Raw genomic sequence first — 20,551 nt, 5'->3', positions numbered from 1 at the left:
ACAGACCCCCACCCACCCACACGTATACTGGGCGCTTGAGGGTTCCGAGTCAGCCTCTGCCTGCAGGGGCTTACAATGTAGAGCAAAAGGCACAGTGAGCCACTTCAATATCCAGAAATAGCTGGTAGGCAGGTCAGTGTAAGTTTGGATAGATCTAACCTAAATGAGGGAAAAGGCATGGCACCCCACTCCAGTACTGTTGCCTCGAAAATCCCATGGATGGAGGAGCCTGGTAGGCTGCAGTCCATGGGGTCGCTAAGAGTCAGACACGACTGAGCGACTTCACTTTCCACTTTCATGCATTGGAGAAGGAAATGGCAACCCACTCCAGTGTTCTTGCCTGGAGAATCCCAGGGATGGGGGAGCCTGGTGGGCTGCAGTCCATGGGGTTGCACAGAGTCGGACACGACTGAAGCGACTTAGCAGCAGCAGCAACCTAAAGGAAAGGTCAGAACTACCCTGAGGCCCTAGGGATTACAGGCTGGGAAGAGGGAATGGATCTGGCAAGAGAAGTTGGAGAAAAGTGCTGGTAAAATGGGTGAGAAACTGAGAGGTGTCCTGGAAGCCAACTGGAGAAACCATCTCAAGGAGGAAGTCACCAACTGCTGAATGGTGTTGTTGAATCAAGAGAGGACTGAAAAAGGGCCACTGGATTTAGTGACATGGAAATTGTCAGGTGACAGAGGTGAAGCCATAGGAATAAATGTCTGATTGGAGTGGGTTCAAGAGAGATCATAAATGGAGGATGTGAATGTAGTGAAATTTGGAAAGAGATTTTGTTTTGAAGAGGAACAGAGAAATCGGGTAGTAGCTGGAAGAGGATGCAGGATTGAGGAAGGCATCATAGTTTGTTTTAGGGTGATAGAAAGAAGCCAGTAAAGAGTGGACTAACTGAAGCAGTCAGCTTCTCAAGGGAACATACTCCGTTGCAGAATTAGATATAGATGAGATGGACCATTCATCCATCAAAGGAAAGAGAGAAGAGTAAAAACAGCTACAGATGCAGATTTGTGATGGGAACATACAGATGGTTTCTGCTTCTATTTTCCAGTCAAATAAGAAGCAAGATCATTAGCTGAGTGAGAAGGGCAAGTGTAAAATATTCCTCTAAAAGAGCAAATTGACTAGGGCACTATGGTAGGGTTGCAATGGGATCCACTTATTTATATATTTTAAGTAAGACAAATCTGTGTGATTGTATGTTTCTTTCCAGCCACATGAGCCTGCTTGGTTCAGGTAAGGAAGGGCAGAAAGTTAGATTTAACCAGTGGTGGGCTTTTACCAAGTAACTACAAGGTAAGGAGGGAAAAAGCCAAGTTTGTTGAAGGTATTGATTAAAGGAGTGATTGGAATGAGGGGCCACTGAATCTAAGGTAGGTTAGAAGGAAAATGAAGAACTGATAGAACCAAGACACTAAGGACTTGAATTAAAATGATAGGAGTCAGCAATAGAGTGATATTTATTAGACAAATACAGTTAGTGATGACAAGGATCATAAAATGACCACAAAAGCAAAGGACAAAACTCATTGAAAAGAATGAGGCTAAGAGTCCAGAGTGAATTTCTAAGAATGATGGCAGGAATAGTGATGGAAGAGAGATTGAGGCACTAGAGTGGCTTCCAAGCACGAGGCAGAGGGACTGTAAGAAGGATGGGGAGCAGGAAGTAGTGTTTGATGGCATGATTTTGAAGGAGCTGAGGCACGAATGATGGTCCAGAGGAACACAGAGCCCACTCACCTTGGCACAGGAAAGCAGAAGTCCAGCTGCCACATGAGAGGCCTTGAGAGAAGCAGGAAATGTTCAGAGAGGAGGTTGAGGACACTGAGGACTCTGATGGCTGACTGTGATGCTGCAAAAGGTTTGGGGGCCAGAACTGCAAAGGAGGTGGAGGTAGCCTGGCTAACCCCTGTGGTTTACCTTGTGGTTCAGATAGCATCCCCTGTGAGCTGGCAGTCTTACTCTCCCCTAACACTTGCCCTCAGGCTCCTGCTAACGGCCCAACCATTTGGTATTAAGTGTGGGAACTAGAAGCTAGGAGAGTGTTGCTGACAGAGGTGTGGGCTGCTGGAGAGCCCCAGCTAGGGAAGAGTGGATTAGGCACCGTGGGGGAGCAATTGGTACTTTAATTTTTTATTACACCACATTCATTACCAGGATCATATTAAGTAAAGAAAAGAACACTTGTATAGGTTTTAAGCATAACTAGTAAAGTAAGAATTAAAAACTGAACTGTTAAAACTATGTTTTAATTATTCCTAAGTAAGCATTGGGGCTTCCCTATTAGCTCAGTTGGTAGAGAATCTGCCTGCAATGCAGGAGACCCGGGTTCAATTCCTGGGTCAGGAAGATCCGCTGGAGAGGGGAAAGGCTACCCACTCCAGTATTCTGGCCTGGAGAATTCCATGGACTGTATAGTCCATGGGGTCGCAGAGAGTCCGACATGACTGAGCGACTTTCACTTCCAAGTAAGCATTACCCTGGAGATGAGCTTGACTTTCTCAATGGATCTGAAACTGATTTTTTTTCCCAAAATGAAAGCTTCATTTTTGTGGCTGCTTTTTCAACAGCAGATTTCTCAGCTAATCTATGGTACTTTTATTTTAGACAAAGACTTAACAACAAAGCTAGCTAGCTGTGCCATAAAGTGATTAGCATTTTAAACTCATGGTTCTCAAACTACATTTAGCAAGTGGTAAGCTTAGAAATCTTTGTAGAATACTAAGAAATAGAACCCATGTATGGAAATTAATGCAAAAATTTATTTTAGATGGTGTATTTGAAAGCAATCTAGTTAAGTTTATATACCATATCAAAGGTGGTAATACACTATATCAGAAATGGTAAACAGACTCCTTAAGTGAGTGTCTGGAACACGGTTAAAAGAGATTTTAAGGTCAGCAGGCTCCACAAGTACATGATGTGAGAATCTCTGTGTTGGGAGACTTGGCCTAGTGTCAAGAAGGCCATACCCAAGCTCACTGGAACAGAGCGAAGAAACAGTATTTGGAACATGAAGAGAAAAGCAACAGATAGGATGAGTCTTAAGGTAAGGCATCCATGTGAGTGCGAGTGCACTGAGAGGGAGAAACAGTTGGCAAAGCAGGTTTCCACGGTACAGGCTTCTCGGAGATGTTTCTTGTGTCTGTGTCTTACCTTTTTCTCTCCTTTGATGGTGAACAGTTGATGTAAAAAAGAAACGTTAGGCAGAGAACAACAGAATATATATGGAGCATACCTTCATAGTCCATAATCTTCTCCTGTAGATGTCCTCACCTGGAGGTAGTCAGGAGCTCCCAGAGGGTAGAGGCTGGAAAGTGAAAATAAGTGTTCAGACTAGGTTTTCCCTTTGAATCTTTCCTGACTTTTAAGGTTTGGAGAACCTTTGTGCTGGGAGACTCTATTGGTTTGTTCTTCTGTTTCAGGGATTGACAAACTGTTCCTATAAAAGGTTGTCTTTTAAGTCCTAGAGTTCTTGGTGAGGTGATTCCTGCAATAAGAGGCCCACAATTTCAAAGTGCACATGCTTTGTTTGATAATTATCACTCACCTGTAGGGTTTCTGTAAGACAAGGCCAAAAGCGAATGGTCAGGGGACAGGCTGAGCAGGACCTCAAATGGCACACCGCTGCCCAATTTATAACCCTTAATGCTCTGCCCCCTTTAATCCTAATTATTTAAGGCGCTATTTGGTACTTCCCCTACCAAAAACAAATTTGGGGTACTTACGATAAAATAAAATAATATTCTAGTCCCCTCTTATAATTTTATAATTCCTTGATCACTGCAGAACTCTGAGAAGCCTGCATTATATAAACCTGCTTAACCAAGTGTTTCTCCCTGCTCAGAACACTCATGGGTATGCCTTACCTTAAAAGTGCTCTGTACAGCTGGTAGGAATGTAAACTCTTACAGCCACTGTAGAGAATAGTATAGAAGTTTCATTGCAAAACTAAAAAGAGAGTTACCATATGACTGAACAATCCCATTCCTGGGCATACATCTAGAGAAAATCATAACTTGAAAAGATACATGCACCCCCACATAGAACTACTTACAATAGCTAAGACATAGAGGCAGCCTAACTATCCATCACCTGATGAATGGATAAGGAAGGTGTGGGGTGTGTGTATACATATACACACACACATACCATGCATAAATACGCACAGGGATATTACTCAGCCATTTGCACCAACATGGATGTTCCTAATATTATCATACTAAGTAAAGCAAGCCAGAGAAAGACAAATATTGTATGTTATCACTTACATGGGGATTTTTTTTTAAAAATGATAGAAATAATTTATACACAAAACAGCAATAGTCCCACAGATGTAGAAAACAAATTTATGGTTACAAAATGGGGAAAGGGGAGATAAATTTGGAGTCTGGGATTAACATAAATACACTGCTGCTGCTAAGTCGTGTCCGACTCTATGTGACCCCATGCACTACAGCCTACCAGGCTACCCCGTCCCTGGGATTCTCCAGGCAAGAGTACTGGAGTGGGGTGCCATTGCCTTCTCTGATAAACACACTACTATATATATAAAATAGATAATCAAGAAGGTCCTACTGAATAGCACAGGAAACTATATTCAATACTATACAATAACCTGTATAGGAAAAGAATCTAAAAAACAATACATAATGTATATGTATAACTGAATCACTGTGCTGTACACCTGAAATTAGCACAACATTGTAAATCAACTCTAATATAAAATCAAAATTTTTTTTTAAATTGTAAGGACTGGTCTTGTGGGAAGGAACCCTATCATCAATTACTAGCACCTCGCCTGAGCAGGGAGATACACAGAGGATAGTTCTAGGTGTCTTCATACATCAATCAGTTGATCTCAAGCATGTTTCCAGGAAGAAGAAGCTGTAGCCTTAGGTATTAATCTAATGAACCATTTTCACATTTTCCTATAGAATAGGGGTTGACAAACTGAGACCTGTGGGCCAAATCCAGCCCCGCATCTGTTTTTTGAATAGCAGTTTTATTGAAACAGCACACCTGGTCATTTACCGATTGTCTACGGTTGCCTACAAGGGCAGAGTCAGGCCATTGTGACAGAGACTATATGGCTCACAAAGCCTAAAATATTTATTGTCTGACCCTTTACAGGAAAAGTTTGCCAACCCCTGAAATAGAAGAACAAACCAATAGAGTCTAACCTTGCCAGGCCTAGAGTGGTCTATCAGCTATACACAGCAGGCTCCACAAGTACGTGAAGGGAGAACCTCTGTGTTGGGAGACAGCCTAGTGTTAAGAGGGCCATACCCAAGCTCACAGGAGCAGAGCAAAGATGCAATATTTGGAACATCGAGAGAAGCATCTAATATGACAGGCTTTAAGTTCCCTCTTACTCTGCTCTCCACATGCTTCTTGTGTCTGAGTCTTACCTTTTTCTCTCCTCTGATGGTGAATAGTCAGTGTTCTTTGCCGAAGATTTCTTTTTGTGGCAGAATATATATTTGCAGCATACCTTCATACTTAATGATCTTCTCCTGTAGACGTCCTCACTTGGAATTAGTCAGAATGTAGATGCTTGAAGGAGAAAATAAAGGCTCAGACTGTGCTGTTCCTTCCCATCTTTTGTCTTTTAACACTTAGTCATAGAGTTCTTGGTGATGTGGTTCCTGCAATAATAATAATAATGATAACAGGCCCACACGTCCACTCACCTGTAGTGTTTCTGTTAAAAGAGCCAAAGGGGAATGGTTAGGGGTCAAGAATGGTTCACAAAAAAAGGCACAGGCTAAGCCAGATCTTAAAAGGCACACTACTGCCCAATTTATAACCTTACTGCTCTACATCCTTCAATCCTAATTATCTTTGGGGCAGTATTTGGCTCTCCCCCTACCAAAAACAGATATTTGGGGTGCTTATATTAAAATAAAATAATATTCTATTCCCCTCTTATAATTTATAATTCCTTGATCATTGCAGAACTCTTGAGAAGCCTGCTTAACCAAGCATTTCTCCCTGCTCAGAACACTAGTTACGTATGCCTTTGCTATAGAAGTGCTCTGAACAGTTGGTGGGAATGCAAACGAGTACAGCCACTGTGGTGAGCAGTATGGAAGTTCCTTAAAAATATGAAAAGATAGTTACCATATAACCCTGCAGTCCCACTCCTGGGCATACATCTGGAGAAAATCATGATTTGAGAAAACACATGCACCCCACGGTTCCTAGCACTGTTTACAATAGACAAGACATGCAGGCAAACTAAACGTCCATCTTGAGTCACTGATGAAGGATAAAGAACATGTGGTGTGTGTGTGTATATATATGTGTGTGTGCATACACACACAATGGAATACTACTCCAGCCACTTGCAGTATGTTTAGACATAGAGAAATGAAATAAGCCAGAGAAAGGTTAACATGATGATATTTTTAACAAGGATTCAAAAAAATGATATAAATGAACTCATATACAAAAGAGAAATAGACCCACAGACATAGAAAACAAATTTATGGTTACCAAATGAGAAAGGGAGGGGATAAATTTGGAGTTTGGGTTTAACATATACACACTGCTATATATATATAAAATAACCAAGAAGTTCCTACTGAATAGCACAGGGGACTATATTCAATATTATATAATAACCTATATGGGAAAAGAATCTGAAAAAGATAGATACATGTATGTATGTAACTGAATCACTCTGCTGTACACCTGAAACTAACACAACATTGTAAATCAACTATAAAACATTTTATAAATTTTATACTCCAAAATAAAATAAAAATGAAAAAGAAAAAGATTATAAGGACTGCTCCAGTGTGTAGGAGTTCTGTCATTAACTACTAGCACCTTCCCCGAGCAGGGAAACATACAGGTGATACTCCTAGGTCTCTTCATACATCCCCATCAGCTCATCTCAAGCATGTTTCCAGGAATATGAAGCTGTAGCATTAAGCATGATGACCTAGTTTCATCTTTTTCTATGAACAGGGGTTGACCAACTGTGACCTGTGGGCCAAATCCAGCCTCCTATATTTTATAAAAGCAGTTTCATTGAATCAGCCACACCTGATCATTTAACCACTGTCTGTAGCTGCCTTCATCCTACAATGGCAGAGTTGGGTCACTGTGACATTATGGCTCACAGATCCTAAAATATTTACTGTCTGACCTTTCACAGGAAAAGTTTGTCAACCCCTGAAGTAGAATGAACCAATAGAGTCTAATCTTGCCAGGCCTACAATGGTCTGTCAGTCATACAATGGCAGGCTCCACAAGTCCATGATGTGAGCACATCTGAGTTGGGAGACTCAGCCTAGTGTCAAGGGGGCCACACCCAAGCTTATAGGAACAGAGCACAGAAGCAATATTTTAAATATGAAGAGAGAAGCAGCTAACAGGATGTGTCTTAAGTTCTTTCTTGCTCTGCTCTCTAGATGTTTCTTGAGTCTGTGTCTTACCCTTTTCTTTCCTCTGATGGCAAAAACCCAATCTTCTTTACTTAAGCTTTTTCCTACAATAGAATATATATATGCATCATACCTTCATAGTCGATGATCTTTTCCTATAGATGTCCTCACTTGAAGGCAGTCAGGAGCTTCCAGAATGTAGGTGCTGGGAGGAGAAAATAAGGGCTCAGACTAGGTTTTCCCTTTGAGTCCTTCCTAACTGTTGTCTTTTAGAGAGTTCTTGGTAATGTTCCTGCAATAAGAGGCCCACATTTTCAAAGTGCACATGCTTTGATACTTATCACTCACCTGTGATGTTCCTGTAAGACAAATTTCATAGGTGAATGGTCAGTAATGGTTCATAAAGAAGGGGACAGGCTGAGCCAGACCTTAAATGGCATACCACTGCCCCATTCTTAACCCTGAATGCTCTTCCCCTTCAATCCTAATTATCTTCAAGGCACTATTTGGTACTCCCCCTACTGAAAACAGAAATTTGGGGTGACTATACTGAAATAAAATAACATTCTATTCCCCTCTTATAATTTTATAATTCTTTGATCATTGCAGAACTCTGAGAAGCCTACCTCATAGAAACCTGCTTAACCAGGTGTTTCCAAAACCTGTTCTCTCCCTGCTCAGAACACTCACAAGTATGCCTTCCCTTAAAAGTGCTCCTTTCAGTCGGTGGGAATGTAAATTGGTACAGCCACTATGAAGAACAGTATGGAGTTTCCTTAAAAAACTAAAAACAGCGCAGAAACAATATTTGGAACATGAAGAGAGAAGCATCAAATAGGACAAGCCTTAAGTTCTTTCTTACTCTGCTCTCTAGATGCTGCTTATGTCTGTGTCTTACCTTTTTCTCTCCTCTGATGGTGAACAGTTGATCTTCTTTGCCTAAGTTTTTTTTTTCTACAACAGAATATATATGCAGCATACTTTCATAGCCAATGATCTTGTCCTGTAGATCTTGTCCTCACTTGAAGGCAGTCAAGAGCTCCCAGAATGTAGGTGCTGGGAGGAGAAAATAAGGGCTCAGACCAGGGTTTTCCTTTGAGTCCTTCCTGACTTTTGTCTTTTGAGACTTAGTTATAGAGTTTTTGGTAATGTGGTCCCTGCGATAAGGGGCCCACATTTTCAAAGCACACATGGATTGATACTTACCACTCACCTGTGGTGTTTCTGTTAGACAAATGCCAAAGGGGAATGGTCAGCAATGGATCATAAAGAAGGGGACAGGCTGAGATAGATCTTAAAAGAAACACCACTGCCCAAATGATAACCCTCATTGCTCTGCCCTCTTCAATCCTACTTATCTTCATTGCACTATTTGGTACTCCCACTACCAAAAATATAAATTTGGGGTGAATATACTGAATTAATATTCTATTCCCCTCTTATAATTTTATAATTCCTTGATTATTGCAGAACTTTAAGAAGCCTGCATTACAGAAACCTGATTAACCAAGTGTTTCTCCCTGCTCAGCACACTCACATGTATGCCTTCCCTTAAAAGTGCTCCTTTCTGTCGGTAGGAATGTAAACTGGTACAGCCACTGTGGAAGTTCCTTAAAAAACTAAAAAGACTGTTACCACATGATCCAGCTATGCCATTCCCATGCATATATCCAGAGAAAACCATAATTTGAAAAGATATATGCACTGCAGTAGTCATAGCAGCACTATTTACAGCAGCCAAAACATGGAAGCAACCTATATGTCCATCACCTGTCACTGATAAATGGATAAGGAAGACTTGGTGTATGTGTGTGTGTGTGTGCATACACACACAATGGAATTAATACTCAGCTGTAAAAAAAAGAATGAAATATTGCCATTTGCAGCAACATGGATGCATGCAGAGATTATCATACTAAATAAGCCAGAGTTAGACAAATATCATATGATATTTATATGGAGGTTCTAAAAGAAAATCATACAAGTGAACTTTCACATACAAAACAAATAATCCTACAGACATAGAAAACAATTTTGGTTACTGGAGAAAGGGTGGGAAGGATAAATTAAGAGTTTGGGACTGATACATACATACTACTTTATATGTGGGAGAAGGCAATGGCAACCCACTCCAGTACTCTTGCCTAGGAAATCCCATGGACAGAGGAGCCTGGTAGGCCACAGTCCATGGGGTCGCGAAGAGTCGGACACAACTGAGTGACTTCACTTTCACTTTCTATGAAAGAGATAACCAACATGAATCTACTGTATAGCACAGGGAACTATACTCAATATTATGTAATAATCTCTAAGGGAAAAGAATCTGATAAAAAGTAGATATGTATGTATACAAAATGGGAAAGGGGGGAATATTAAATAAATATATAAATTGGAGTTTGGGATTAACATATACACACTGCTATATATAAAACACAATGAAGAAGGTCCTACTGAATAGCACAGGGGATTATATTCAGTATTATGTACAAACCTGTATGGGAAAAGAGTCTGAAAGAGAATAGATATATGTGTAACTGAATCACTTTGCTTTATACCTTAAACTAACACAACATTGTTAATCAACTATACTCTAATGTAAATAAAATTTAAACAAATTTTAAGGACTGGTCCAGTGTTTAGGAATTCTGTCAACTATTTGTGCCTCCCCTGAGCAGGCAGACATACAGGTGATACTTCTAGGTCTCTTAATATATCTATCAGCTGATCTCAAGCATGTTTCCAAGAAGAAGAAGCTGCAGACTTAAGTATAATGAGCTCTTTTCACATTCTCCTATAGAACAGGAGTTGACAAACCTGTGGGCCAAATCTAGCCCCGCATCTGTTTTTGGAAAAACAGTTTCATTGAATCAGTCACACCTGGTTATTTACCTATTGCCTACAGTTGCCTACATGCTACAAGGGCAGAGTTGGGTCATTGTGACAGAGACCTATGGTTCACAAAGCCTAAAATATTTATTGTCTGACCCTTCACAGAAAAAGTTCATCAACCCCTGAAATAGAAGAATGAAACAACAGAGTTTAATCTTGCCAGGCTAGAGTGGTCTATCAGCTATACACAGCAGGCTCCGCAAGTACATGATGTAAGAATCTCTGTGTTAGGAGACTCAGCCTAGTGTTAAGAGGGCCATACCCAAGCTCATAGGAACAGAGCAAAGAAACAATATTTGGAGCATGAAGAGAAAAGCATCTAATAGGATGAGTCTTAAGTTCCCTCTTACTTTGCTGTCTAGATGCTTCTTGTGTCTGTCTTACCTTTTTCTCTCCTCTGATGGTGAACCGTCGATGTTCTCTGCTTAAGATTTCTCTTTACAACAGAAGATATATATATATATATATATATGGCTTCCCTTGTGGCTCAGTTGGTAAAGAATCCGCCTGCAATGCAGGAGACCTGGGTTCGATCCCTGGGTTGGGAAGATCCCCTGGAGAAGGGAAAGGCTACCCACTCCAATGTCCTCTCCTGGAGAATTCCTTGGATTATACAGTCCATAGGGTCACAAAGAGTCGGACCTGAGTGACTTTCACTTTCATATATATATATATATATATATGTATGTATATACGCAGCATACCTTCATAGTTATTGATCTTCTCCTGTAGATGTCCTCACCTGGAGTTGCCAGAAGTTCCCCGGAACATAGATGCTGAGAGGAGAAAATAAGGGCTCAAACTAGGTTCTCTCCTTGAATCCTTCCTGACTTTTAGTTATAGAGTTCTTGGTAATGTGGTTTCTCCACTAAGGGGCCCACACTTCCAAAGCACGCACGTTTTGATATTTATCACTCACCTGTGGTGTTTCTATAAGACAAAATTCCAGACAAATGGAATTTTGAAAGAAATATTGATATAAAGAAAAAGATTGGTGTGTATATATACACACCATATAAATAAAAATTGGTGTGTATATATACACGTGGTGGTGGTTTAGTCACTTAAGTCGTGTCCGACTCTAACACCACCATAGACTGTAGCCCACTAGGCTCCTCTGTCCATGGGATTTCCCAGGAGAGAATACTAGAATGAGCTGCCCTTTCCTTCTCCAGAGTATCTTCCCTGTTCAGGGATCGAACCCACAGACCTGCCTCCCCTGCACTGGCAGGCAGATTCATATACATATTCAGCCAAAAAAAGAATGAAATAATGCCGTTTGCAATGACATGAATGGACCTAGAGATTATCATACTAAGCGAAGTAAGTCAGAGAAAGGTAAATATCGTGTATCACTTATATGTTGGCTCTACAAAAAAATAGTACAAATGAACTTATATACGAATCAGAAATAGACACACAGACATAGAAAACAAATTTATAGTTACCAAAGGGGAAAAGGCAGGGGGGATAAATTAGGAGTTTGGGATTGACATATTTATACTACTCTATATAGAAGAGAAAAGATACAACCAAAAAAGTCCCACTATACAGCACAGGGAACTATACTCAATATTTTATGTAATGACCTAGAAGGGAAAACAATCTGAATAAAAATACACCTGAAATTAACACAACACTGTAACTCAACTAAAACTTCAATTAAAAGATACTCAATTAAAATGGTACCTTCAATTAAAAGGTACTCAAAAAAATAAAGTTTGAGGAAATATTGGGGAAAAAAAGTGCCCCATAACAGATAAAAGGAAGGAGTAGGGGGAGATAAGATTTAAAAAAGGATCTATTTTGCTCATCTCTTTCCTCCAAAAGGTAGGCAATCTGGAATATGAGGATAACACATGTGGCTTCCTTTGCCTACTGGATTAATTCCAGCTTGCCATTATTCCCCTTCAGAAGCCCACTCCTCTTCCTTGTCTCCCTCTGTTACACAGATCTTGGAAGCAAGTCAATGATAAAGTCAAGAAAAGGCAAGAATTAGGCTTGCTGTCTAGAAAATAGATCAATTCTTGAGGTCAGTATCTTCCAACCATCAGAAGAAAAGTACGAACCCCAGTGGATGTCCTTACCTCCTCCATCCCTCTCTTCCAAGGAAATAGTCTGCTAACTGGGGAGAAAGGGAATTATAGTCAAGACTTATAGTCAAGGGTTAGGCAAACTATGACCCAGAAGTTGCCACCTGTATTTGTAAATAAAGTCTTATTGGAACACAACTCTTAACTCATTCATTTGTGTATCATGGCTACTTTTGCATTACAAAGGTACAGTTGGATAGTTGTAACTGAGGCTACATGACCCACAAAGTATAAATATTTATAATTTGGCCCTTTTCAGAAAAAGTTTGTGAGGATCTAGCATCAGCCCTTTGTCCTGGGACTCTTCTGCTTTACCTAAAGATTCTTCACAATAAATAGAGAACTTCAACAAGCAGAAATGGCCCTACAAACAAAATGGCCTTCCCTATCAGATCTGAGACACTCCTAATATGCACAAGAGGTGGTAGGAGAGGAAGGGAGGACAGTGAGTGGAGAGGAAGGGAAGACAGTGAGTTAATTTATAGCAGAATTCCGAAGCTTAGGACACAAGCCTCCCTTATTCTCCCCATCTAACAAAGCCATAAGCCCAGCTGCCAATGGATTCACTTGTCACCATAACCCTGAAGCAGATACCCTGAAAAGGACCAGAGTTATTTGGGAACACGAGCGTAAGGGTGAAGGAAGTTAATTTGCAGAGTTAGAAATCCTTACCCTGTCCAAATAACTCAGAGAGCTTTTCAAATACCCCAGACATCTAATGGAACATGGAGTGAATCTGACCTCATTCCTCTGCCCAAGGCTAAGCACAAGCTGAGCCTCTGAGCTCAGCATCTGCCAGAACCCTGGCGCAAGGGAGGAGAGGGGCCCAGGCTGAAGGAAAAGAGATCATGAACCATCAGTCTTCATCTAAACCAAGTCAAACTGTGCTTTCCATAACACCTTTCTGCCTTCACCCCATTCTGTCTGCCTCTTGGCCTGACTTCAGTTCATCATCACAGCTGTCCAGGACTGAGACTCTATGTGAGGCGAGGCCAATGAGGCAGAGCGAGTGGGAGGCAGATTGCTAGAGCAGGCAGGAGCAGGTGCTCCAGAACCCAGACCCCTGGTTCACTTCCCATTCTGTCATTTCCTTTGCTGTGTGATCTTGGACACATGATGTCATACCCTGCAGTTCATGCTCCATTAAAGTGAAGAGAATGACAGTACCTACAACCTAAGATAATATTAGAGATGAGATGAGATTTTATGGATAAACAGCCCGGCTAATAATAACAAGCTGGCATGTTACGTATGCCTAATGCCATTACCACTCCCCACAACGGATCTCAGGAAGAACTGAAAATGGCACCCAGATTACTATGCTCCAAGCCTCAGTCATCTGCCTACTTGCCATCTTCACCTGAGTTGCTGAATGCAGCTGGAGAGAAACACCCAACCATGCTGACCAGACTCACTTGAAATTCATATCTGGGTGGCTAACAAACATGTGAAAAGATGCTCAACACCACTCATTATCAGAGAAATGCAAATCAAACCCACAATGAGGTACCATCTCACACCGGTCAGAATGGCTGCTATCAAAATGTCTACAAACAATGCTGGAGAGGGTGCAAAGAGAAAAACCCTCTTACACTGTTGGTGGGAATACAAACTAGTACAGCCACTATGAAGAACAGTGTGGAGATTTCTTAAAAAACTGGAAATAGAACTGCCATACGACCCAGCAATCCCACTGCTGGGCATACACACTGAGGAAACCAGAATTGAAAGAGACACGTGTACCCCAATGTTCATCACAGCACTGTTTATAATAGCCAGGACATGGAAGCAACCTAGATGTCCATCAGCAGATGAATGGATAAGAAAGCTGTGGTACATATACACAATGGAATATTACTCAGCTATTAAAAAGAATACATTTGAATCAGTTCTAATAAGGTGGATGAAACTGGAGCCTATTATACAGAGCGAAGTAAGTCAGAAAGAAAAACACCAATACAGTATATTAACGCATATATGTGGAATTTAGAAAGATGGTAATGATGACCCTGTATGTGAGACAGCAAAAGAGACACAGATGTAAAGAACAGACTTTTGGACTCTGTGGGAGAAGGTGAGGGTGGGATGATTTAAGAGAATAGCACTGAAACATGTATATTAACATATGTGAAATAGATCACCAGTCCGGGTTCAATGCATGAGACAGGGTGCTAAGGGCTGGTGCACAGAGATGACCCTGAAGGATGGGATGGGGAGGGAGGTAGGAGGGAGGTTCAGGATGGAGAACACATGTACACCCATGGCTGATTCATGCGAATGTATGGCAAAACCCACCACAATATTGTAAAGTAATTAGCCTCCAATTAAAATAAAAAATAAATAAATAAAATTCACATCTGGGGACTTCCTTAGTGGTCCAACAGCTATGATTTTGCACTCCCAATGCAGGAGGCTGGGGTTCAATCCCTAGTCAGGGAGCTAGATCATGCCACAACTAAGAATTTGCACACCCCAACTAAAGATCCCGAGTGCCACAACAAAGGTCGGCATACATAAATAAAATGTTTTTAAAAATTCACATTCAACAACTTCAAGCAGCCCTCAGTGCCTTCCAGGAGCCGAGCACTGTTGCCAACCACCTCCCCGCCCCTGGCCTTTTTCACGCTCAGCTGATAACCTTGCTTCTTATTTCACTGAAAAATAGAACCAGGAGAGGATTGCCACACAATCCAGGGCTGCACTGTGCACACCAGCGTCTGCTGGGTGTTCTCCCCTTGCACACACATCTCCAAATTATCCAACCCCGAAGGGAGCATGGCCACTCCATCCTCCGCTTGCTCGAAAGCACGGTTCAGGAGCCATCTCTGACTCCAGTTTTCCTCCACACTTGACAGTGGCTCCATCCGCAAGTCCTATCAACTGTCCTTCCAAACTCGTCAAGGCTCTGGCCACCTCCCACCACTGCTCACCTTGGTCCAAACCATCATCTGTCAAGCAGGTTACACCCGACCTCCCTGTCTCTGGCCCTGCAGGGCTTACACTCTGTCACAATGCAGCAGGCGCAGCACCCTGCCCATGGCATCTGCTCACATCACTCAGAGTAAGGGGCCTACGGGAACTGGTTGGCACACGCCGAGGCCCCCCACTCTACTCCTTGCTACCCTCTACCCCACTGCCTCCAGGCCTTTACATTAGCTGTTCTCAATGCTTAGTAGCTCAGTGGTAAAGAAACTGCCTGCAATGCGGGAGACCTGGGTTCAAGCCTTGGGTTGGGAAGATCCCCTGGAAAAGGACATGGCAACCCACTCCAGTATTTTTGCCTGGAGAATTCCAGGGACAGAGGAGCCTGGCTACAGTCCATGGGATCACAAAGAATTGGACACGACGGTGACTAACACTTTCTTTTTTTTTTTTTTTTAATTTAAACTGGAGCCGATTATACAGAGTGAAGCCAGAAAGAAAAACACCAATACAGTATACTAACGCATATATATGGAATTTAGAAAGATGGTAACGATAACCCTGTATGCGAGACAGCAAAAGAGACACAGATGTATAGAACAGTCTTTTGGACTAACACTTTCATTTATGCTTGGAAAGCCTTTCCCCAGATACCACTGAGATGCACTCATTTTCTCCAGGTTCCTGCTCCAATGTCGCCTTCTCAGGTGAACCTGACTACTCGCCCTATATAAATAATCCCCCAGAGCTCCCACTACGCTTTTTCCACTTTTTTTTTTGTTCTCATTTTATCACCATCTAAAATATCTTACACTTGTTGCACAGCAGAAACACAACATAATTGCTGTAAAGCAATTATATTCCAGTTAACAAATAAAATTTAAAAATCAAAAAAAGAAAAATATCTTATGTATTTACTTGGCTACACAATCTCTTCCCCAATACTAGGAGGAAAGCACCCCAAGGGTATTCTGTTCATGGCTCTATCCCAAGCATAGAGCTGGCATTCAACAAATATTTATTGAATAAAAGGCTGAATGAATGGTGTTGTCTAAATGGGCTAAGAGACTTCCCTGGTGGTCCAGTGGTGAAGACTCTGCACTTCCACTGCAGGGAGTATGGGTTCGATCCCTAGTTGGGGAACTAAGATCTCACATGCCACACTGCACAGCAAAAAATAAAAAGTTTTTTAAAAGATACTGACCAAAAGTAAATAATAAATAGGCTTAGAAAATGGGAATCCCCTGCTTACTGGGCCCTGTTCTATGCTACTATCTATGTAAGAGAGTTTGTTTAATCCACATGTGCCATGTAAACAGCTCACCAAACCATCTTAAAGTCCCAAGGCTGAGAAGGGCCATGCCTGTGCTAAGACCCAGAACTATCTGAGTCAAGCCACATTTACACTGGAAGAATGAACAGCTCCCATCCAAAGAAGAGCTCACAGAGAAATCATTTTTTAAAATATTAATAATTAACACCCTCTTAATGTGTTTTCCCTGCCCCTCCAGGTTCACGACTACCTCCGCAGCAAGCTGTGCTCCCTCTACGAAAATGACTGCATTTTTGATAAATTTGAGTGTGTGTGGAATGGGTCAGACAGGTAAGAAAGGTCTGATGGCTGGGAGCCTTCCACGGGGGGCCCTCTCCTTGCACCGGCCCTGGGCCGTGTATCCTAAGGGGGTGCAACCAAAGAGCCATCAGAATCGGCCCTGAGGCCTGGCAGGGCTGCACCGGTGGCCCAGCTGGTGACCTCGAGGTCAAGTCTGGAAAGGAACAGGCGATGGGTGAGACCCTGGACTCCTCTTTCAGAACTGGCTCAGGTGACCCTTTAACCTCACAAAAATCCTACCTTATACAGGCAAGACCCTCCCAGAGCTGGGTCCATATACCTAAAATGAAGCTCCCCTGGCAAATTTTAAGGATGAACTATTCCAATGACTTTAAAGTGTGCTGTCTGGATGGGAAATTATCCCTCAAGGCTGCCCGCAGAGACTGGCCTAAGGCCTGGTGGTCATGAACTGAATTCTCATCAGCCTCGTTTATTCTGTGCCCTCAAAGAGATTTATGACTATTAGAGGGCTTTGGTTTCAACAGTACTTCCTATTACCTCCCCGCAGTTTCTTTTTGGCTTGATGAATAGATGCTGCTGTGATTTCCAGGAGAAGCCAGCACAGGCTACCAGGGGCTGTTCCTTAGTGAAGGCAGCACCAGCAGTCATACTGAAAAGCAGGGAAATTCTATCACTGCAAAACATTCAGAGGCGAGCTTCTAGTGAGCACAGGCTCTACCTCTCTGACCCCTGTTGGGTTTTTTGGGCCAGTGATCCAAAACCAGCCTTCTACTCAGCAGGCCTAGCAGGAGTCACCACATGGTAGACGACCCAGATCACACCACCCAGTTAGTGGAGGGCAGAGGGCCCAGGGCAAAGCAACTGTTACTTAGTTGAACAAAGGCCCTCAGGGGAAAAGTAGCTATCCTTGCCCTGTTATTTTATTTTCGTTTCCATTGGTAATTTATTCATTTATTCAATGTTCATTATGAATAGATTTTTAAAAATATTTGTGGTTATTTTTGTTCAAGTTCCCCTTCTATCTTAACCAAGATTCAAAACCTATACTTACTAGGTACTTTCACACATCATGATTTTTTAATCCTGACCACAATCCATCAAGATTGCTTTCACTGTCCCCATTTTACAGCTGAGGAAACTGAGGCTCAGCCAGATACTAGTTCAGGAGCTTGGGCAGATCACTGTAAATAGTAGAGACAAGAGGAAGAATTTAAATCCTAAAATGAACATTCTTTCCACCACATTACAGTTTCTTTCCATAACCGAGAAAATGTTATTTTTGGTCCAGATAAGGTTGAAATTACTTTTTTACTTTTTTCCAAAAAAGACTTTCTCCTACGGTTTAAAAACAAGTCGGGTGGTGGTAATGGAAGCAGAGGTCAGTGCGTGGGAAGCAATAAGGCCAAATGGCTTAATGCTTATGCCCCGGAGTCTGGCAGATGTGGGCTAGAGGACCAACTTGGCTACTTACTGGCTGTGTGACACCATACACGCATTCACTTTTCTTCCTGTGTAAATCCCTTAACATGGAATGATGGAAAAGGAAATGAGGCTAGGGGTAAAGCACTCAGCACCCCCACGTGATGAGATAATAATTGCTCACCCTATGATACGGCTAAGTCACTTCAGTCGTGTCCGACTCTGTGCGACCCCATAGACAGCAGCCCACCAGGCTCCCCCGTCCCTGGGATTCTCTAGGCAAGAACACTGGAGTGGGTTGCCATTTCCTTCTCCAATGCATGAAAGTGAAAAGTGAAAGGGAAGTCGCTCAGTCGTGTCCGACTCTTAGCAATCCCATGGACTGCAGCCTACCAGGCTCTTCCACCCGTGGGATTTTCCAGGCAAGAGTACTGGAGTGGGGTGCCATTGCCTTCTCCACACCCTATGATAGATACACACATTTCATGGCATCAGTTTCCCAGGCCAGGGTAACAAAATCTAGCCCTTGATTAATTTCCGGGACAACTAACAAATACCCAAAAACTCAGCCCCCTGGCCATGGCTCAGTCTCATCAGTTTTCCTTTACCTTCCTCTAGCCCAAGACAACGGAGATACAGTGTTCTCCCATCCTACCCAGCCAGTCGGAGCCTCACCCACAAATAAGGCCAAGCCCACCTCTCTGGGGTCAGCCATAAGAGGGTGCTGCTTGAGGGACATTATGTTTCCCTTGGCCTGTCACCTGTCCAAACTGTCACCATTAAGTAGAGTTGGTCCATGGCTTCTGAGAGGCTCTTGGCACCCCCTGCTCTCTTCATCAATGAGAGATACTCCTGAGAATGGATAGCTCTTGTAGGAATGTAGGAAATCATCTGTAAGTTCACTACAAAGGCTTATTTCCTCATCCTACACCCTTTTAAAAATTCTAATTTTTGTTTACTCCCTCCCAAGACTATGATGAGATCCACTTTTTAGATAAGTTTTCAGAAAAGGCAGAATTTCTATCTAGTTCATAGCAGGAGGAAGATACGATGTCAGCATCCCTCAGTGCTGATGCGAGAAAGCCTTATCAGTCGGGCAGCGCAGTCACTCCTAAGACTGCCATGCTCTAAATGAACATGATACAAGGACGGCTATTTTCAGCGTTCCTACTCGCGTGACTTGACTGCAGCCTCAGAATCCTGATGTGAAGGAGGTGGGCTGGGATCATTAAAACCACTAGACTGACTTATGGAACAAAATAACCTAAAGGAATCTATTGATAAATAACAAGGAGGGCTATCATCACCCTTCACCCAGCCCAAGAGCTTGTTTGTCTTAGTGCTTCTAAAGTCAATGGTCACACTACAAAGCCTGTTGCGGTTTTTGGTCTCTTAGCTATAGAAAGCCTATGTCTATGACACTCAGTCACTCCCTGTTTCCTCTCTGCCTTGCAGTGTCATCATGACAGGCTCCTACAACAACTTCTTCAGGATGTTTGACCGAAACACCAAACGCGATGTTACCCTTGAGGCCTCGAGGGAAAACAGCAAACCCCGAGCTATCCTAAAACCACGCAAAGTGTGCGTGGGGGGCAAGCGGAGAAAAGATGAGATCAGTGTCGACAGTCTGGACTTTAGCAAAAAGATCTTGCATACAGCTTGGCATCCTTCAGAAAATATTATAGCAGTGGCGGCTACAAATAACCTATATATATTCCAGGACAAGGTTAACTAGGAGGACAAGTTATTACCTAATAATCTCACATACTGAATACTAGTCAAACACGTTTTTAAATGTTTCTTTGGGTGTTCATTTGATGCCTCAACTTTATTTTCCCTCTGCAGGAGACAATTGGAATAGAAGTCCATGGAGTCCAACCTTCCCACATCCCCAGTTCTAAGAAACTTTTGTCAAACCCAGTAGGTTCTGGGACACTTCTGTTTAGAATCGAGAGCTGCCAGCTAACAGTAATTCTTCCATAGTTGACTTGAATTTCTGATGCTTTTATTGCCCCGTTTTCTCTGGTGGGTCCAGTGTTTTGTTTCTAGGTGTCTGCTGAGATAAAATGAGGTTGTCTGTAGTATTTAAAGAGAAAAGAGATAAGTTTTTTTTAATTAAGCAATTCCATTTGATTGAAAAAAAAATTCAACGAAAAATAAACAGTTTACTCTTAGAGAAATTCTCCTTGTTTTGTGACAAATCAGAACCAGTCAGCACTCCCCTGCCCCCACAGCACTTCTTTTTTTTTTTTTTTTTCTTT

General features: G+C 42.2%; 1 protein-coding gene across 2 annotated transcripts in view; it reads left to right on the top strand.

Moving 5' to 3' along the window:
* PPP2R2B (protein phosphatase 2, regulatory subunit B, beta) overlaps positions 1-20,470 on the top strand; it is a 314,879-nt gene extending 294,409 nt beyond the window's left edge. For both annotated transcript variants that reach the window (XM_010850472.1, XM_010850473.1), the window contains exons 9-10: positions 16,810-16,901; positions 19,746-20,470. In XM_010850472.1, coding sequence (XP_010848774.1) covers positions 16,810-16,901; positions 19,746-20,025 — 372 coding nt within the window. In that variant the 3' untranslated portion in view covers positions 20,026-20,470. The remainder of the gene's footprint in view (positions 1-16,809; positions 16,902-19,745) is intronic.
* Positions 20,471-20,551: the final 81 nt, after the last annotated feature.

The sequence above is a fragment of the Bison bison genome, unplaced genomic scaffold, assembly GCF_000754665.1.
Source record: "Bison bison bison isolate TAMUID 2011002044 unplaced genomic scaffold, Bison_UMD1.0 scf7180017864291, whole genome shotgun sequence".
In the NCBI taxonomy this organism is placed as follows: Eukaryota; Metazoa; Chordata; class Mammalia; order Artiodactyla; family Bovidae; genus Bison; species Bison bison.
This window is presented reverse-complemented; position numbering and strand designations above follow the sequence as displayed.